The sequence below is a fragment of the Sorex araneus genome, chromosome X (assembly GCF_027595985.1).
Source record: "Sorex araneus isolate mSorAra2 chromosome X, mSorAra2.pri, whole genome shotgun sequence".
NCBI lineage: Eukaryota > Metazoa > Chordata > Mammalia > Eulipotyphla > Soricidae > Sorex > Sorex araneus.
Window position 1 is genome coordinate 344,961,677 of NC_073313.1, and position 19,651 is coordinate 344,981,327.

At 42.2% G+C, this 19,651-nt stretch overlaps 1 protein-coding gene across 5 annotated transcripts in view; it reads right to left on the bottom strand.

Annotated features, from left to right (window-relative positions):
- The window catches only part of ADAM17 (ADAM metallopeptidase domain 17), a 52,579-nt gene that overhangs the window by 8,076 nt on the left and 24,852 nt on the right, over positions 1-19,651 (bottom strand). Inside the window, exons 6-13 of one of the 5 annotated variants that reach the window (XM_055121499.1) lie at positions 18,483-18,616; positions 15,216-15,305; positions 13,167-13,280; positions 9,868-10,012; positions 9,673-9,761; positions 8,208-8,360; positions 1,763-1,962; positions 831-934 (exon numbers count right to left, since the gene is read on the bottom strand). In XM_055121499.1, the coding sequence (XP_054977474.1) occupies positions 831-934; positions 1,763-1,962; positions 8,208-8,360; positions 9,673-9,761; positions 9,868-10,012; positions 13,167-13,280; positions 15,216-15,305; positions 18,483-18,616 (1,029 nt within the window). Of the gene's footprint in view, positions 1-830; positions 935-1,762; positions 1,963-8,207; positions 8,361-9,672; positions 9,762-9,867; positions 10,013-13,166; positions 13,286-14,368; positions 14,419-15,215; positions 15,306-18,482; positions 18,637-19,651 lie in introns of those variants that run through there. The other 4 variants (XM_055121500.1, XM_055121502.1, XM_055121501.1 and 1 more) reach the window with 4 other exon arrangements.

Consider the following 19,651-nt stretch of genomic DNA (forward strand, 5'->3'; position numbering starts at 1 on the left):
GGCTTCCAGCCCCAAAACATAAAAACATTAATTCAGGGGGCTGGAGCGATAGCACAGTGGGTAGGGTGTTTGCCTTGCACGCGGCCGACCCAGGTTCGAATCCCAGCATCCCATATGGTCCCCTGAGCATCGCCAGGAGTAATTCCTGAGTGCAGAGCCAGGAGTAACCCCTGTGCATCGCCGGGTGTGACCCAAAAAGCAAAAAAAAAAAAAAAAAAAAAAAATTAATTCAAAAAGAAATTTGCACACATATGTTCACTGCAATGCTTAGTAGAATAGTCAAGGTATGGCAGCAACCCAAATGCTCAACAGACAAATAGATAAAGAACAGATCAATGGACAAAACTCAAGAGTACCAAGCAGCAGGAAGAGGGAGAAAAGCAGAGGAGGGACTAGATATAAAGTCATTGGTGAAAGGTCTTGGGCACTTTGGTGATGGTGAAATGCAATAACTGCACATCAAAACCATAAACAAGAACAGTATTGAAAACACATTATCTTAACTTCAATGATATGTATTTTGAAAAGGGGAACAATAAATCTTTCACAGATTTAACAATACATCTTACACATGTATCCCAGACAAGGGAGTATGATCAATCAAACCCTGCATGTGAGGTTAATACACTGTCACCAACTGAACAAAACAGTCTTGGTTTACAAAGATACACACATTTGATCAAACTGTTTCAAGAGAACCAGCTAGATGGACATACACATGGGCTTATGGACACACACAAGTACCCACACGTGAACACACATGTACACACACACGGACAGCTTGTACATGTGTGCAAGCCAATTATTCCAAGAGACATGGCCATACATACCTGTGCAGTAAGACACGCCTTTACAAGTAGCATTGATAGCCTCCTGGCACTTCTTCTGGGCAGTCTCAAACTGACAGTTTTTACAGCAAGGGCTATTCCGATCACTGCAGAAGAAAAACATATGACAGTTTCATATCCAACAGGAGAGGGCCTCCCTGCATGAGCCGTCTGCATGTGCATGCCCAACTTCCTGGTGCTGGTGCCACCCGCACATATTCTGCCTGTGTGGAATCACCCAGCAATGCCTACGTACGCACAAAGAGGTCCAAAGGAACTCATCTCTTTAACGCTTTTGTGGGAACAGAGAGAGCTCAATGTGGTGGAATGCATCCGTTAGATGCAAGAGACTCGGGCTCAATCCCCTGCACCACACAATGTCCCCCGAGCACTGCTAGGTGTGACCTCTCTGATTACTGATCAGAAGACCCTGAGCAAAACTGGTGTGATCCCAAAACCCATTCCTCTTCCCTTCCAATAAAAAATAATCGTAACCTACTGCACAGATACATAGCAGTACATATCAGAGCTAGCACCTTATTTAATATTGCACCATTTTAAAAGTATGTTGCTCTGGGGCTGGAGCAATAGTACTGCGGGTAGGGCACTTGCCTTGCACGTAGCCAACCGGGGCTTGATCCTCAGCATCCCATATGGCCCCCCGAGCATTGCCAGGAGTAATTCCTGAGTGCAGACTCAAGGGTAACCCCTGGGCATCGTGAGGTATGGCCCAAAAATGAAAACCAAAAAAACTACATAGCTCTGTGTCTGTGTTAAATCATCCTTCTTAAACATGCTTCTGAACTCTGATGGCTGTGTCAGAGTGAGCAGGAAGAAGGGTTTTGTCATACAAGCAATGGAGTGAATGCTCCATGCGCAGGAACCTTCTGCTGCATCAGCCCTGAATGTCATTCTGCTACTGTGGGACATCTCACCTGCACTTCACTCCAGGTTTCAGCGTGCAGTCACTGTTGCAGCATGTGTCGTTGTTGAGGTACATGATGCCAGGGTCACACTGCTCCCCCTCATCCACCCGGGAGTTTCCACACACTCTGTTGCTGCGCTCTTGAAAACACTCCTGCGCTTTACTTTCAATGGTCTTCAAGATGGATTGTTTACTGCAGTTTGAAAACATCTTAAAAGAAAAAGGCCACAAAGGACCCCAAATAACATCATCAACGTTCAGTCCCATGCAGTGCCTGTGCTTCTGCTCTAGGGACAAACCTGGGTGTAAAGCCCCAGTCAGAACTGCCCAGAGAAGCTTCACGTCAAGCCTGAGTGAAAGTTGGAGGCAGGAGGCTGAAGCTGATGTTAATTTTAGATGCTAACATTTTTCCCAGGAAAGACAGTACATCAATGCTCTGCTAGAGCCCTGGAGAGACGAGCAGTAATGACTCTGTTCTGGGGCTCGGCAAGACTCAGTGACAGTGAGAATTCGGCACAGACTGGCCTTGCCTAGAGCAGAGAACCCAGAATGCAGAAAAGCAGCAGCTGCAGCATCTCTGTCTACCCACCCCCAGTTAGCGCAACGAATAATCTGTTTCTTTATAAATAGCTAATATTACAGTCTATTAGACAGTGACAGAAACCTAAATTCCAAAGTGTTACCCAAACATTTCCCTGGAAGCCAAGATTTGAATAGCTTATGTGAGCTTTCTTCTTGGCCAGCTGCTCACTTCTCTGTGCTTTCTCACTGGTCTCATTGCTAACTTCTCAAAGGAAACCTCCACCCTCAGGGGTGAACAGACCACACAAACAGTCCCTTTTAAATTTGAGGATTTCTTATCAGGAGCTCCAAAACAAAAAAATTTCCAAGCCATTTGAAATGAAGAAAGGGAGGCACCTTGGGAGAAAACTCAGTGCATTCATTTCTTAAGGCGGGGCAGCCCCAAATCTCTGCACACTGGTGACAGGGCTTCACTTTCACCTCAAGACAGCAGCAGGAAGACAAAGCCCTTGAAAAGCAGAGAGCACAGGCGCAGACCAAGGCCACTCGGTCGCTGACTCAGACACAGAGACATGGTTTCAGAAAGACACCCAAGTCCCCATCAAAAGAATTGTCAACTGGACATTTCTGGTTCTGCTTTTTGAAAATTTTCCCTTCCAGAAAGTGGGATGGTCTGGCTCACCCCAGCATATCCTGGGATTAAGCTCATGGCCTCCCTCCTGCCAGGGGCATTTCCTCAGCCAGAGTCATTTCTGGGCCCTTTCTCTTGGGGATCCCAAACAGCAGGACTGTCCTATCACCTCAGTGCAAGCAAGTGCTAGCACCAGCCTATGAATTCACAAGCCTGAGCCTGCCAAGCAAGAGCACAAAGTCACCTTCTGGGCCCCAGAATTGCTTTTTTAAAAAGAGGAAACCTAGAGGGCATAGTTCTGTGGCTCAAAAAACCTATCCCAGGAGCATAAGAACATAAATTCAACCCTCACAGACACCGCACACATAGGACACTCCTTAAGGCTCTTCTGTTTTTCTGTTTGCAATGAGGGTTTGATCCCCAGCGTCCCATATGGTCCCCCAAGCACCTCTAGGAGTAATTCCCGAGTGCAGAGCCAGGAATAACCCCTGAGCATTGCTAGGTATGCCCCCAGAATAAAACAACACCAAAAAAAGTGTGCGACCCCAAAGAACACAACTGAATAATGCTTGAACACCACAATCAAGTGTGTGTGCCAACCCCCAGGCATCTACAATAACAATAACAAAGGGAGGGGCTGGAGAGACAGCATAGGGAATCAGGCACTTGGCTTGCAAGTCAAACCGGCTGAGTCCAATTAAATCGCCAGCACCACATATGATCCCACAAAGCACCACCAGGGGTCACTCCTGAGTAGAGCCAGAAATTAACCCCTGAACACCACAAGGTGTGGCCAATAATCAAAAAGGAAAAAGAAAATATTTTTTTAAAGGACCTTCCATTTTCCAGAGCAGATGTCTAAAGGAACTGATTATTTCAATACAGGCCCTGAGGAACTATATTCCAGTGGGGTTCAATCACCATCACTGAAGATTCACCAGTTCAATTCTATCACTACACTTACACAGATTCAAGTCCCAATGAACTCATATGCACATCAAGATCACCCCATCAATTCCTCTAGTAGTAATAGCCCTGCACCAACCCAAGGAAAAATGAGGAACCACAGCCCCATTCCCTTCATCCCCACACACCAGACAAGGAATGTGGCCTTCTCTTTGCACCCTAACACCAGGCTCCTCCTTCTGCAATTCCCCTTCCTGCGATGTGGCATTTCCAAATGCCAGCTGTTCATAAACAAGCCAGCAGCTTGTCACTTCTCTGATTAAGAAACAATCTGTTTTGATCTGTAGCCCTTTTTATTGAATACAAACGTTCTTTTCGGGGGGGCCTAGGGTGGATGGCAGTGTTCAAAGTGCTCCTGGCTCTGCACTTGGATGGCAGTGCTCAAAGTGCTCCTGGCTCTGCACTTGGATCACTCTTGGTAAGCTGTGTGGGGATCAAACCCGGGTCGGCTGCATGCAAGGCAAAGGCCCTACCTGCTGTGCTACCACTGAATTTAAAACATTCATTTTAGGACTGGAGTGACCCTGAATTTAAAACATTCATACTAGGGCTGGAGTGACAGCACAGTGGGTAAGGCATTTGCCTTGCACGCGGCCGACCAGGTTCAATTCCCAGCATCCCATATGGTCCCCTGAGCACCAGCAGGAGTAATTCCTGAGTGCAGAGCCAGGAGTAACCCCTGAGCATGGCCGGGTGTGACCCAAAAAGGAAAAAAAAAATTCATACTAAAGAATTCATATAACATCGATAAAAAGATGGCCACTCTTGTCATGTGTCAAATGCTTCAAGGGTAAACAAAACTATAAGAAACACACAAAACAATGTTTGCTTGGAGTATCATGCTAAGTGAAATGAGCCAGAAAGAGAGAGACAGACATAGAAAGATTGCACTCATCTGTGGAATATAGAATAACAGAGTAGGAGACTAACACCCAAGACTAGTAGAAATAAGTACCAGGAGGCTGACTCCATGGCTTGGAGGCTGGCCTCACATTCTGGGGAGAGGGCAACTCAGAGAAGGGATCACCAAGTATAATGCGGTTGGAGGCCATGCGGGGGAAGGATGATGCCAGCTGAACGTAGACTAGAGACTGAACACAGTGGCCACTCAACACCTTTATTGCGAACCACAACACCTAATTAGAGAGAGAGAACAAAAGGGAATACCCTGCCACAGTGGCGGAGTGGGGTGGGGGGAAATGGGATTGGGGAGGGTAGGAGGGATGCTGGGTTTACTGGTGGTGGTGAACGGGCACTGGTGAAGGGATGGGTTCTCAAACTTTGTATGAGGGAAACAAGAGCACAAAGATGAGTAAATCTGTAACTGTACTCTCACGGTGATACACTAATTAAAAATAAAGGGGAAAAAAAATTAAAAAATAATAGTAAAAAATAAAAAAGGCTTGACCAATTAAAAAAAAAAACAAAAAAAAAAAACCAGTATTTGCTTGGGACAAAAATCAATTCATAGATAAACTATTCTTTGTTGACAGACTAGAAGCCTGCTTTCATCAGCAGGTTCTCCTGGGGGTTGAAGGAAGAGCCCACAGGGAATCCCCCTGAGGACTGGAGTACAGGAAGCACTGTGTCTTTGTGTTCACTGGAGGTGGAGTCAGTAACTGTGAACCACTTCCCTCCATGTACCAGACAGCAGGAAACCAGTGACATTCCCCAAGCACGTATGACACCATTTCCTACAGCGGTCACCAGCCAGATGCACATGCTTTAGGTTCTTTTTCCTAACCTTCCCTAGCTTCTACTTCCTAGTTTTTTATTATAAATGTTTAAGCATCTGGGCACCAGAGCAATAGTACAGCAGGTAGGGCTTGCACACAGACAGCCCAGGTTCAATCCCTCGCATCCCATATGGTCCCCTGAGCACTGCCAGGAGTGATTCTTGAGTGCAGTGCCAGAAATAACTCCTGAGCATTGCCAGGTGTGCCCACCCCCAAAAAACAAAAAAGGTATAAAGAAATGTTCAAGCATCTACAGAGTGAACAGACTGTAGGTATCGTGAACACCCTTCCATCACAGATTGGGTCTCTGGCCTCACCGCTTTCTGGCTCACACTGGTTTGGCCATTTAACAGCGTTACTGGGCATATTCCACCAATCATAAAATTCGCCCTGCCCAAAGCAGGATTCACTGATTTGATTCCATCACCGAGTGGTGCGGCTATCACCCTGACTCAGTTTCCACAGCCACTGCATTTCCATTTCTCAGTGAGGTTCCTCAGGTCCTTTACAGACAGTGCCCAATTCCCACCTCCAGCCCCAGCTAACCGCTACTGAACTGGCTGTTATTTTTTTTTCCTTCCCTTGTCTCTGCTGCAGTTGCTTGAGGTAACCCAACAGCTGGAGACAGCACAATTTGTGGTGGTACAGAGATCTCAAATGGCGTGCCACATGGTCTCAGTACTAGGTAGGAGGGCTGAAGGAAGTGTCCTGGGAATTCCTGGAATGTGTCCTCAAGACCTGAAAGGCAAGCACTCTACCACTTGGCTATCCTTAGGCTCCCTACCCACAAGGAAACGTCAAAGTCAGTCCCTCAGTCTCTCCAGCCATTTCAAGGGCTCGCCAACTACGGAGCGTGCTTGTGGTACTGGGCAGAACAGAGAGACATTCCTCCCTCACAGCCACCACCCTAACACAACGCTGTCCAGTACATGAACAGAAGGGCAGAAACCGTATAAATAAAGAAGGAAACTCCACCAGGTCGGCAAGGCATATGTCAAGTTGGAAGAACAGACAAAAACAGGAAGGGGAAAAAATTCCTCAGGAACAAGTTGCCAAGCAGAGGAAAATAAAACATGCAGACCAAGTAAGGAAGAATTATTTACACATAGTAGCCAAAGAAAATGAGATGCAACTACAAAAAAGGATGACAAAAAGGTGAGAGAAATTTGAAAAAGCAAAGTCTGAGTGAAGCAAAGGTCAGAGTGCCCGTGGCCAGATCAGAAGTGGATCAGAAGGGTTACTATTCCCCCTACCCCATCCAAGTTGAACACTTAGTCCCTCCCAGCCCTCCAATGCAGCCACAAAAATGACACATTTTCTTTACATTGCCTGATGCTGCTTGACTTCACAAAATACCAGATGGCCAGCAGCTAACACTTTTAATTCAGATTCTAAGACTTAGTATTAGCCATTCTTCTAAAGTCTCTGCAACTGGGGCCAGAGACAGTAAGTAGGTAGAGCATCTACCTTCTGCGTGGCCGCTCGTGTGTGATCTCCAGCATCCCATATGGTCCCTCAAGCCTGCCAGGACTGATCCCTTAGCAGAGCCAGTAATAAGCTCTGAGCACCTACAGGTATGACCCAAAATCCAAAAAATTAAAATAAAATGGGGGAGTGAGAAATAACATGGGAGTTAAGGAGCATGCAAGGCACAAGCTCAAGACTGTATCCCTAGCATGACATGGTCTGCCAAGCCCTGATGGTCCGCAGCACTGCAGAGCCTGAGTCCATGGTGTTCTTGAACTCTAACATGAAACCATCAATCAGACTGACCAAGAATCACTAAGAAGGCACTCCTCCCAAAATGAAAACTTGAAAATGAAATAAAATTTTTAACTGAAAAGTCATACCCAACTCCAACAAAAACCATTACTAATTTTCCTTAGAGCCCAAACCTACATAATAAATTTTAACAGAACAAATTATAGCTTGAACCATATTCACATGAACATATTTCACCCTAAAGTACAACCACACTTCAAAGTCTTTTGTAATCTGTGCCCCTTGAACTGGACGATCTCCTGAACCCTTAGTACCGTTCAAAAGTGTCGGCGCATGGGGCTGGAGCGATAGCACAGCGGGTAGGGCGTTTGCCTTGCACGCGGCCGACCCGGGTTCGATCCCCAGCATCCCATATGGTCCCCTGAGTACCGCCAGGAGTAACTCCTGAGTGCAAAGCCAGGAGTAACCCCTGTGCATCGCTGGGTGAGACCCAAAAAGCAAAAAAAAAAAAAAAAAGTGTCGGCGCAGATGCTGTCCGAGCCTGTATGCTGCTTGCGCCCTCATGGGGGAGCACATGTGGTACCTGAGCATATGTGTCGCCCACATTTCCCCTTTTGAGATATGTACTGTCATGCTTTCCTACCTAACGCTGGGAAGTGTGCAGGGGCTCTCTCTGCCCTTGGAGAAGCCCACCTTCTCACTTGAGCACGTTACTATCTCTCCTACTCTCCACTCTCCCACTTTTCTCTTCCTCCTTCCCTCCAAATATCCTTCAAATAAAATCTGTTTTACCTCAACCAAATAAATAAATAAATAAATAAATAAATAAGAAGTCTACCTCTTCCCTAACCACTATGAAAGCTCCAAAAGATACATACCTTATTGTTCTCATGATCTCCACTCACAGCTATGGGATACATAACGTATTTTCCTCCCTGATCCTCATTTGGGGCACATTCTGCTAAACCATCTGGATCATGTTCTGCTCCGAAATTGTGTCCTAATTCATGAGTTGTAACCAGGTCAGCTTCCTTAAGGATGAGGAAAAGAAAACATTATTTCCCATGAACTGTTCAAATCTGTTGGGCCCTACAGACTTAAACAGGGTCCTATGAATCAGACCATGAACACAATAACAGACTGGTTTAAAATACCAATTGTAAAAATAAAAAATTTTAATTAAAAGAATTTAAATATAAGACACTATAAAAATTAACAGAAATCAGTATAAGAACATATAATATAGGGGCTGGAGCGACAGCAAAACAGGGAGGGTGTTTGCCTTGCACACGACCAACCCGGGTTGATTCCCAGCATCCTATAGTCCCCCAATCACGAGTAATTCCTGAGTGCAGAGCCAGGAGTAACCCCTGTGCATCACCAGATGCGACCCAAAAAGAAAAAAATATATATAATTTACACGATGAACTGTAACACTCTCAACTGAAGCACCAAATACTGGTCATTTCAAGCATTCAATGTGCATTTAATTGGGCAAAGTCTCCAACCTCTTCATTCTCAACGTGAGCAAGTCGGAAGGAGACAGAAAAAGATATAAAAACAAGGAGGGGGCATATAAATAGTAGAGCAAGTTAAGATGCTTGCCTTGCAAGTGGCCAAACTGGGCTCAAAATAAATATAAATATACGATACTGACATAAATATGTAATAGCTGACATTATACATGCATGTCTACTACAAGTTTAGAAAATCCAGCCTTCCAGATGGAATAGAGAAGGGATCACTAAGAAAATGATGGCTGGAGTAGATAATGGACCAAACATGATGACCTCTCAGTGTCTGTGTTGAAAGCCATAATGCCCAAAAGTAGAGAGAGTATGGAGAATATTGCCTGCTATGGAGGCAGGGGGAGAGAGTGGAAATGGGGGGGTATACTGGGGATATTGGCGGTGGGGACCATGCACTGGTAGAGGGATGGGTGTTTGATCATTGTGTGATTGTAACCCAAACATGAAAGCTTGTAACTATCTCACGGTGATTCAATAAAAAAAAGTTTTAATTAAAAAAAAAAAAATCCAGCCTTCTATAAATGAACTGTGTGCACACTTTGTATATAATGAGGCCAGGGATCAATTTCCAGTATCACATGGTCACCTGAACACAGAACCAGGAAGAGTTTATCCATCTGGTATACACTCCAAAAAAAAATAAATATATAGGTAAAAGAACAGGGGGATGTGTATTAAATAGTACAGCATATGTCTTACATATGTGAAGACCTGGTTAGATCCCTATCATATGGCCAACCAAGCACTGCTGACTGTGGCCCCCACAATAAAAATAGATAAAAATTATTTAAAGACAGGAAAAAAAAAAACATACCTTTGTAAGGATGGTTTTACCGTAATTTTTTGTGCTGGTCAAACCACTATTCAGATAGATATTTTTCTTCCCAACTGGACTATAATAAGCTAAAGGAAAAAAATAAACATTTTTATACAATACAGAATTAGACTATGACCTAATTAGCTTGTCATTCATTCCAGAATCAAATTACACAGAAAATGAATAACTTACCCTTTGGACAAACACCTCCATGACTATTTGCTCTTGGAGAACCAACATAAGCTAATCCAAGGGTGCCCATATCAAAATCTTGGTAAGTGAAAAGATGCGCCAGGCAGACTTTTGATGCTTCTTCAGCTATATCGAAGCTAAATTGCTTATAAGAAAAAAAAAAAAAAGAAGAAAAAATCATTCTTAATCAGACCCAAGAATATTTTGACTAAATTTCACAAATAGTATCAAGGAACTGGCTGCAGTCACGTGCCAGCAACAATCTTATGCAGCACAGAACCCCTTACCTGGGCTTTACCCAGTATACACCAAGCCGACTGTAGAGTGGGTACTGGGGACCTAAAAGGGAAGTGTTTGGGAGCTTTTACAGAAATTTGAAATTAAATGACATTTTGGGACTGGGGAGATGTCTCAAAGGGCTGCAGCACATGCCAGGCAAGAACAAGGCCAGAAGTTCAACCCTTGGTATTTCATGGCCCCTGAGTATCCCCAGGTGTGGCTCAGGTGGCCCCAGCATGGCAAGGAGATTCAAAAGTGAGGGCAAACCAACAGTACAGGAATAGGATACTAGCCGTGCACACAGTTGACTAGGGTTAGATCCCTGGTGTCCCATATGGTCTCTGGAGTCCTCCAGGGTTAATTTCTGAGAGCACAGTCAGGAGTAAGCCCTGAGCACCTATGGGTGTGGCCCAATCAATGCCACTCTACCCCAAAAAGGAGATCCAAAAACAAACAAAAACTACAGTAAACTCTTGCTGTTTCCTTCCAGAATGGGAGGTTAGGATTAGTATGTAGTCTACCAGTGAGGACACTGCAACTCAGTGCTTTGTCAGTTCTTCCAGGGTTCTCAGCACTTCCACCCAAAACAAATCCTAAAAGTATATCAAGGCAGCTTTAGGGGTTTTTGGCCACACCCAGAAGTGTTAAGGATTACTCCCAGTTCAGTATAGGGGTCGCTCTTGAGGATGTTGAGAGGACCATGAGGTGACAGGGATTAATCTGTGCTCCCCCAAGTAAAGTAGGACTCCAGCCCACTGATTTATCTCCTGGCCTGAATTTGGGGGTGGGAGGGAGGGAGTAGAGGTTGGAATGAAAGATAGAGAGCCCCTTCTGGAAATTCTTGATCAACCAGGCAAATGAGTTAATGTAAGGGATAAAGAATATGGGGGCTACTCAGGCCTGACAGTGCTGGGGATTACCTGGGTCACATCTGCTATCCAGGTCTGCACCCAGCAATGCTTTAGGGGACCATGTGGTGCCAAATATCAAAATGGAGTCAACTACATAAAAAGCATGTGCCTTGACCTCTATAGGATCTCTCCAGTCCCCAGGTTTTTAATTTGCTTTTGTAACATATGAGCAACTATAATCAGAAACTAAAAAACTCACTGACAGTTTGAGAAGACTTCTTTATTCCTTTTGTGGGGGAGGGACCACTAGGACTCACACCTGAAGGTGCTGGGGACAATGCTGCGCTGAGAATCAAACCAAAGTCTGCTGCATCCAAGTACCTTAACCTCTCTACTATGATCCTGGCCCTTTAAATTAAAAAGGTCTCTACAAATAGATTCACTCCTTAATAGTTCAGGATCCAACTTAAAAGGAAAAAAGTGTTAAGAAGGGGCAGAGACAGGGGCTGGAGCAATAGTCCAGCGGGGAGGGCATTTGCCTTGCACGCGGCTGACCCAGGTTCGATTCCCAGCATCCCATATGGTCCCCTGAGCACCGCCAGGAGTAATTCCTGAGTGCAGAGCCAGGAGTAACCCCTGAGCATCGCCGGGTGTGACCCAAAAAGCAAAAAAAAAAAAAAAAAAAAAAGAAGGGGCAGAGACATAGCAACCCCTAAGACCATGAAGCCCCTGAGTATCACCTAAGTAAGATCCAAAAAGCACTAGCAGAAAGGCCAACATGTAATATAAAGTTTTTCTAGGCTGCCTCTCTGGCCACAGTGGGATTTTGATAATTTGTGATAAAAGTGAGGCTTTTGGGAAACTTCCAGGTGCCTATGTAGATTCAAGTTGTATCTTCCTTCAGTCTCTTTTTCTTGATGTCATTTGTCTGAAGACACACTGAGAAGCAAAGGTGAGGAGGGTCAACTGTCTGAAGAGTCAGAGATCTGGTCACCACGTCTGGCTCTGCTGTTATTAGTACAACCAATAAAGAACAAGTCATTTAACCTAGATTGTGGAGGCTAGACTACATCACTGAGATTCCCGTATTGAAGTCCTAGCCCTTGGAACCTCGGAATAGAACCATACCTTAAGAAAGGGAATAAGGTAAAATGAGATCACATGGGTGAGCCATTATGGCTTGTGGCCTTAAGAAAGGACAGTGAAGCAACTGTTAAAGCCCTCATTGCTGAGAAGTTTCCAGAGCTGAAGAGTACATGCACCCAGGTCCTGGATGCCCAAAGGGTACCAGCTAAAAGAAACCTAAATGAAAATACTCCACAACACATCCTAATCAGAATGACGAAAAACATAGACAGAGATAGAATACTGAAAGCAGCCAAGATCAAAGAAGCAAAGTGCTTACAAAGGACCATCCTTAACGGCAGACTAATCATATGAAACTCTCCAAGCCAAAGACAGTGATTGGATATAATGAAAAAAGCTCAATAAAATGAAAACCTCACCAACAATACTTTATCCAGACAGAATCTCATTCAGGTTTGAAGAAACAATACACAAATTTACAGATAAACAATTCAGGAACTTCACAGACTCAAAACCATTGTCACAAGAACTAAATGGGCTACTCTAAGACAAGTCCCATAAACACACCAAACTCCTGCAGAAAGTTGGCACAAAATCTCATAACAATAATCTCTTTCAATGTCAATGGGCAAAATGTACCAATGAAATGGATTAGAAAACTGAAGCCAACACTCTGCTGCCTGCAAGAAACACATTTGAATACCCAGAGCAAACACAAACTCAAAGTCAAAGGCTGGAAGACAATTCTTTAAACAATCCCTTCAAAATAGTATGCAAAAATATGTAAACAGAGTATCTGCCTACTTTCTGAAGTCCCACTACTTCATTAGATTCCTGAAGAGAAGGAGTTAAGAAGTACTGCTTACTATCATTTTTCAAACACAGTTTTTGTTTGGAGGGGGCGAGGGAGGACATTTTGCTGTTCAACCTGCCACAGTGATGAGGTCACTGTTGGATCAGTTTCGGAATGCTCCTCTCAGTTTTCAATTACATTTAAACTAACTTGGGATTCATCAATGCAGATACAATCAGAAATCACAAAGTGGTGGTAACAGCCAACACAGCCAGGATTCCCCAACCTACCTCTAGCAACAACTTCACATCCCAAGCATCCTTTTCTTCATTGGGGTAACTTTTTGCCATATTGTAGTGCCTTTCACCAGGCTTTACCTCTTGTGGAGACTTGAGAATGCGAATCTATACTTAAAGAGATAACATCCTTAGAACACTTCGGAAGATGGTCACAGGACTGAAATATTGCATTGTTGGACTCAAAAACATACTACCCACCATTCTAGAAAAGAGTATTTTAGAGCTAAACCTATACAGTCTTCAGTTCTAGAACTATATGCAGTGTTTAAAAACAAACTAAAGCGTATTTTATGGAAAGCACATGTTGATGAATGATTCATAAATTTATTCTGAAATCTCCATTTCCTCTACATTTAATTGGGAAATCTAAGAATTTGGATTCCATGAATGTAAGTACTTTATTCAACTATAGTCAATGATTCAAAGATGCAGAAAAAGATGTATGATTACTGCATAAGAGAATTAAACATTTGTAAAGCATAGGAGTTTACATTTGTAATTAAACATTTGTAAAGCATAAGGGTTTTTCTTCCTTAGACATACAGAATATAAACTCATAGCAATCCTGCTAAAAAAATAAAAGGGGACAAAGGCTTCTCCAAAAGAGAGGAGTCGTGCCAACTGGTGAGTTTAAGGAAATAAAATCATGCTTAGCCCAGTCTCACTAGATCTGATCACTTGCAGGTGGCACTTTGGTCTGCTCTGCACTGATATCAGAAATTTACTGGGGTGGGCTTTGCAGCTCTTTGGTGGTAAATAATCAAGATCAACTGTGGGATAAATGGGTGGAAACCCACCTGACCACACATCTAAATAACATGCTGCAATTCGTCTATTATCATAAAAGAAATTGGTATTTTACTTTTCTACATCACACTTTAATTCTCAATTAGGTTCAAGTTCCTAAGACTAAAGGAGTTGTATTTGTCATCTAGAACACAAACATGATGCAGTTACTCCAAGGGAAGAAAGCTTCATGTGTACCAAAATGGAATAATCTCCAACATATATGTGAAATGAAAGGCAAGATACAAAACTGCACAGCATACACCGATGTGTCAAATACACACATATACATACACATGCTGTCCATGCATAATATGGTTCTGCAAAGACACATATGAAACTAGGGCCATGGATATCTCTGGGGGAAGGAACTGGTGTGGTAATGGAGAGAGATTGAGGCGACTTACTTGTCACTGGCTTTTGTACCATGTGTGTGTATTACCTATTCAAATAATAACTTAAAAAAGAAAATGCGAAACAGTGAAAGAGAATGGAAAAGGGAAAAATATTTCTCTTAGTTTTATACAAACATTATAAAAATTGAACATTCATAGGCAAGATATCAAAAAAAATTTTTACTCTCTAAATTCTATATTAAAAGGTCTATAATAATATAATTAACTTAAAACAAAAAGCCTGAAAAAATTAGACAATAATTTACATCAAATGACATTATTATTTGATGTGTAAATAATTACATCAAAATGCCTATCCATCCAAAGCAAAATTCATTTTCAGAAATCTTTTTAGTAATCAATTTGAAACAATTTTCATTAAAATATAATTATGATGATATATTTATAATGAAATATAATTAAGTAAAATGACATCAATGCTGTACATACTTTCTATAGATTACAATAAATCAGATTTTTAGAGTCTAGCAAATGCATAAAATATTTTTAATAAATTTTCTAAGATTCAACAACTTGCACTAGCATTCTAACTAAAGATAAAAAGTATAATCAAAGAAAAGTAAACACTCAGGGGAAAATGTATAATTAAGAAAAAGGAATGATTACAGCAGCAAAAACCTAAACAAAAAAATCTGCCTAAAACAAGTTTTAGAACAATAAGCTACAAGATATACAAATTAATATCAAAGCACTATATAGTGTACAAAAATTACTGCAATTGGGAAATCATTTATTTCTGATTAAAGCTGAACCTAGGTCTTAAAGTTTGAATACAAACAATAAGAATTTACATTACATAACTCAGTGAAGTAATATAAGCCCCATCCTTGATAAATACCTGTTCGATCTGTATTCCATAACCTTTAAAACCTGCATTGTCCCATGAAGTATTCCGATAAATGTCATCAACTCTGTCAATAAGCTCTATCTGTGTGTAAAAAAGATTAAGAGAAAGATATTGTGGTTATCTTTACTACCCTATGCAATGTAATATAAATCTGCAGGGATTAAAAAAAGATTAAGAGGATACCACTGGGGGTCAGAGCAAAAACACAGCAGGTATAGCACTTGCCTTGTAAGCGGTCAACCCAAGTTTAATCCCCAGCACGCCATATAGTCTCCCAAGCCCTGCCTAAAGTGATCCCTGAGAACAGAGCCTGGAGTTAGCCCTGAGCACCACCGGGTATGCCCCAAACCCGCCCCTCCATCCAATAAAAGAAGATACCACAGAAAAAGTTTCTACAGGTTGGAGAGCTAAAGCAGGGTGAATCCCTGGCATTGTATATAGGGGTCCCCCAAGCATCACCAGGAGTGATGCCAAAGCACAGCTGATATGGTGCAAAAACCAAAAGCCAAGAGGAAAAAAATGTCTATCAATTACAAAAACTAACACTGAGGTGTCAGTCTTTACTGTGGTAAGAAAGGAATTATTCCTAGTCCAAAGTGATGCTGTCCAATTAAGGGGCATGCCTTGCGTGAGGCTGACCCCAGTTAGATCCCTGGTACTGCATGATCCCATACGCACTGCTGCTTTGTGCAGCCCTGGAGGTCCCAAAGCACCAACAGAGTGGTCCAAGTAATGCCCAGCACCAGAAGTCCCTGACAGCACTGCATTATCAGGCCTTCATATTGAACCGCAGCCCAGGGGGCTGAGAATCACAGGGAGAGGCCATGGGTCTCATGAGTATCACTTGGGAGGTCCCCAAAATTAAAAATACAGAGTGGCAGAATCATCCCAAGTTTCAGGTAATCGACTGCACAAATAAAACTGAAATATCAACCAGGTAGGTTTTTTAATAACTATTTTAGCCAACTACAAAAACAAAACCTAAAACATTCCCTTCTAAACTGTATTGTCTTCATCATGCTATCTCTTGGCAAGCATCTTAATTGAGAAGGCAGAAAGCCCAAAATAATAAACCTCCTCCCTCAGTGGGTAAAGTCCCCACTGAGGACTGGGTAAGAGCCAGAAAGAGAGATGCTTTCATTCCTCCTCTCTCCTCTGACAAGGAAAGTGGGGAACAGAGCAGGAAATACCAGGGAAAGAGAGGCCATTACCCAGGATGGACAGTTCAAATGAAGAACAAAATATTCATTGCCCATTGAGCTCAACCAGAATATTCTATTAAAAAACTGGGTATATCAGGTTTGTTCCAACAATTGTGAAACTGCTCTTCTAACTGTAAGACTTGCAGTTGGAATTGCTTATTTTCAGACCAAATTATGCTGCACATAAGCAGAGTGTAAAGAAACAATTAGACAATTCCTAATGGAAACAAACCCTGAGACATGGTCAACAGAACTGACTACTGAGAAGTGTTACATGAGGAAAGGAACAGTGAGCTGAGGAGGGTGAGAGGGGAAGGGATGAGGGGAGAAGGGACAGTGAGCTGAGGGGTGAAGGGACAGTGAGCTGAGGAGGGCAAGAGGAGAAGAGGCAAGGAGATAACCTTGAAGGGATCTTGCCACACAGGCGGAGGGGCAGGTGCCGCTCTGTAGTTCAGCGACTTCAATCCTCCTATAAACCATGATGTCTCAAGTGAAAACCGAGTTACAGGGACTAGAGCAGTAGTACAATGGATAGAGCATTTGTCTTGCATGAGGCCAACCCAGGGTTTAATCCCTGACCTCCCATATGGTTCCCTGAACAGCATCAGGAATAATTCCTGACTGCAGAGCCAAGAGTAACTCCTAGGCATCACTGGGTGTAATCCAAAAAGAAAAACTATATATATTTAAAAAAAAAAAAGGAATTCAATATTTAGGACTAAGCCTCTCAATGTATTCATACTTAGAAAATGATAAATCAGAAAAACAAACAAGACTCCTAATATAAATCTTATTTTTAAAAGTAGCTGTTTCAAGAAAGATTATCTCTTAGAAAAAAGAATTAGAGTAATTTCTCACTCCTATTAGTCTCATAATAAATTCTTTCACTAGACATGGAAGGAAAGAGTGAGGGCAAAAAACCACAAACAATGGAGAAAAGACGCAATGAAAAAGAGGCCTTACTGCACTAGGCTCCTGGCTCATGAATAGCAGCATTCTCTGTTATTCACTCCACAGCATCATTTGATCAGTGCCAAGAAGCCAAGACACCACGACGAATGAGGTCATATTAACAAAAATGTCAATGAAATATGATTCCCATGACTTTTAAAATTACAGTAACAAGGCTGGAGAGATAGTACAGTAGATTAGGCACTTGCCTTGCACAAGCCAACCCAGGTTTGATCCCTGGCATCCAGTGTTCCTCCAAGCAACATCAGGAGAGGTTCCTGAGTGCAGAGCCAGGAGTAACCACTGAGCATCCCCAGTCCCTAAGACAAAAACAAACCCCCTTCCCCTCAAAAAAAAAGACTTATAATAGCAAATGCTGAAAAATCAGTGTCAGAGCAGACAGTACAAGGGTTAGCAGATTGCCTTGCATGCAACTAACCCTGGTTCCAACCTGGCACTGCATATGGTGTGCCCCCGGAGCAATGCTGGCTATGCCCAAAAAAAATCTGCTGGGTATGGCCCTGCCCCCAAAATCTAGTATCAGAAGAAAAAAAAAGAAACTTAGTGTCAGCACTTCTATAACTTTTACCTTCAAATCTTTGACCTATAATTAATCAGACAATAAAACCCCCACCTACCCAGTTATTCCAATAATTACATATTTTACACAACATAAAGCATATCTTCTCTGAGATACACAGATAGGTAAAAATAACATTCACAGATACATACAAGTACAGTTTCTTTTATTAAGGAGCATATATCCACATGTGTCACCAAATATTTCACTGTCATTATAGCAGTTTCTGAAGAGTTTACTTATATACCAGGAGGTCTATGTGATGAATTTTCTCCAAATAATATAAGCATAAAAATTCTAACATGCAGAAAATATTACCTACAAGATGAAAAACAATTTTTTTAAAAGTAAAACTAGGCTCTCTATACTGGAAGAGGAAAACCTCAAAACTGGCTTCAGATGTTTTAGGAAATACTACAGCATTTGAAATAGATCTCAAATAACAGCAGTCTCCTTTCAACAAAACTTACCTACCTACATAATTCTGGGTGGATCCAATTACCGTATCCAATATCAGATACTTACTAAGTAATTTGTGGTTGTACTCTCTTCCCCTCTGCCCATGTATTTGTAAAAGCGATGATCTGCTACCACCAATAATTTACACGTGTTCTTCATGGGATTTGGCTCAGCTCTTCTCTTCACTCGATGAACAAGCTCTAATATGAATTTGTATGCACTATTAAATCAAAATTCATCAAAACGAGTTTTTTTATAGTAACACTTTAGATCTAGTACATACTGAAACAAACATTATTGGGACCTAATATCCTTAAAGGTATCTCAAACAAAACAATACTTTTTAGGTAAGAAAAAAAACACAAAATTTTAAAACTGCAAAATTCAAAGTCAAAGTAAAGTACTTTCCCAAAACTTTTAAAAAGTTAACACAAGACCAAAGAAACGGTTCAAGGGCTGGGACAGCATTCAGGAGGTACAAGATGGTCCGCTGACCACAGCCACGAGTGACCCCTGGAAACCAAGCCAGAAGCACTTTCTGACCACTGCTGGGTGTGGTACAAAAACAAATCAAAAAGAAAAGTGTCTTGAGGGGCCGGAGAAATAGCACAGCAGATAAGGTGTTGGCCTTGCATGCAGCCTACCCAGGTTCAAATCTCAGTATCCCAGCCTGCCAGGAGTGATTCCTGACTGCAGAGTCAGGCACTGCCCGGGAACACTGCCAGGTATGGCCCAAAAACAAAAACAAAAACACAAACAAACAAAAATATTAAAGTGACTTGACACTAATAATCACCTATCTCTTTCTGGACTATAAAGAGATTTTCCTCTAGAAGAAATCTATGAATAACCAAAGTAATGGTAAAATATTAAGATAATCAAACACTGCTTAGATTAACAGGACATTTTTCTTATGCATAATTAAATTTAAGGAGCCAAAGTGTTAGTACAATAGGTAGAGCATTTGCCTTGCACGTGACCAACCTGGGTTCAATTCTCAGCATCCCATACTTTCCGAGCACCGCCAGGAGTAATTCCTGAGTACAGAGCTGGGTGTAACCCCTAACCATAACCAGATGTGACCCAAAAGCAAAAAATATTAAAAAATAAGATTTTTAAAAACTAGTTTTTGAGGCTAAAGAGATAGTTCAAAAACTAAGTGCATGCTCTGCATGCAGAAGGCCCAGGTTCAATCCCTGAAATGTACAGTCCCCCAGGAAAAAAAGCAACAAACA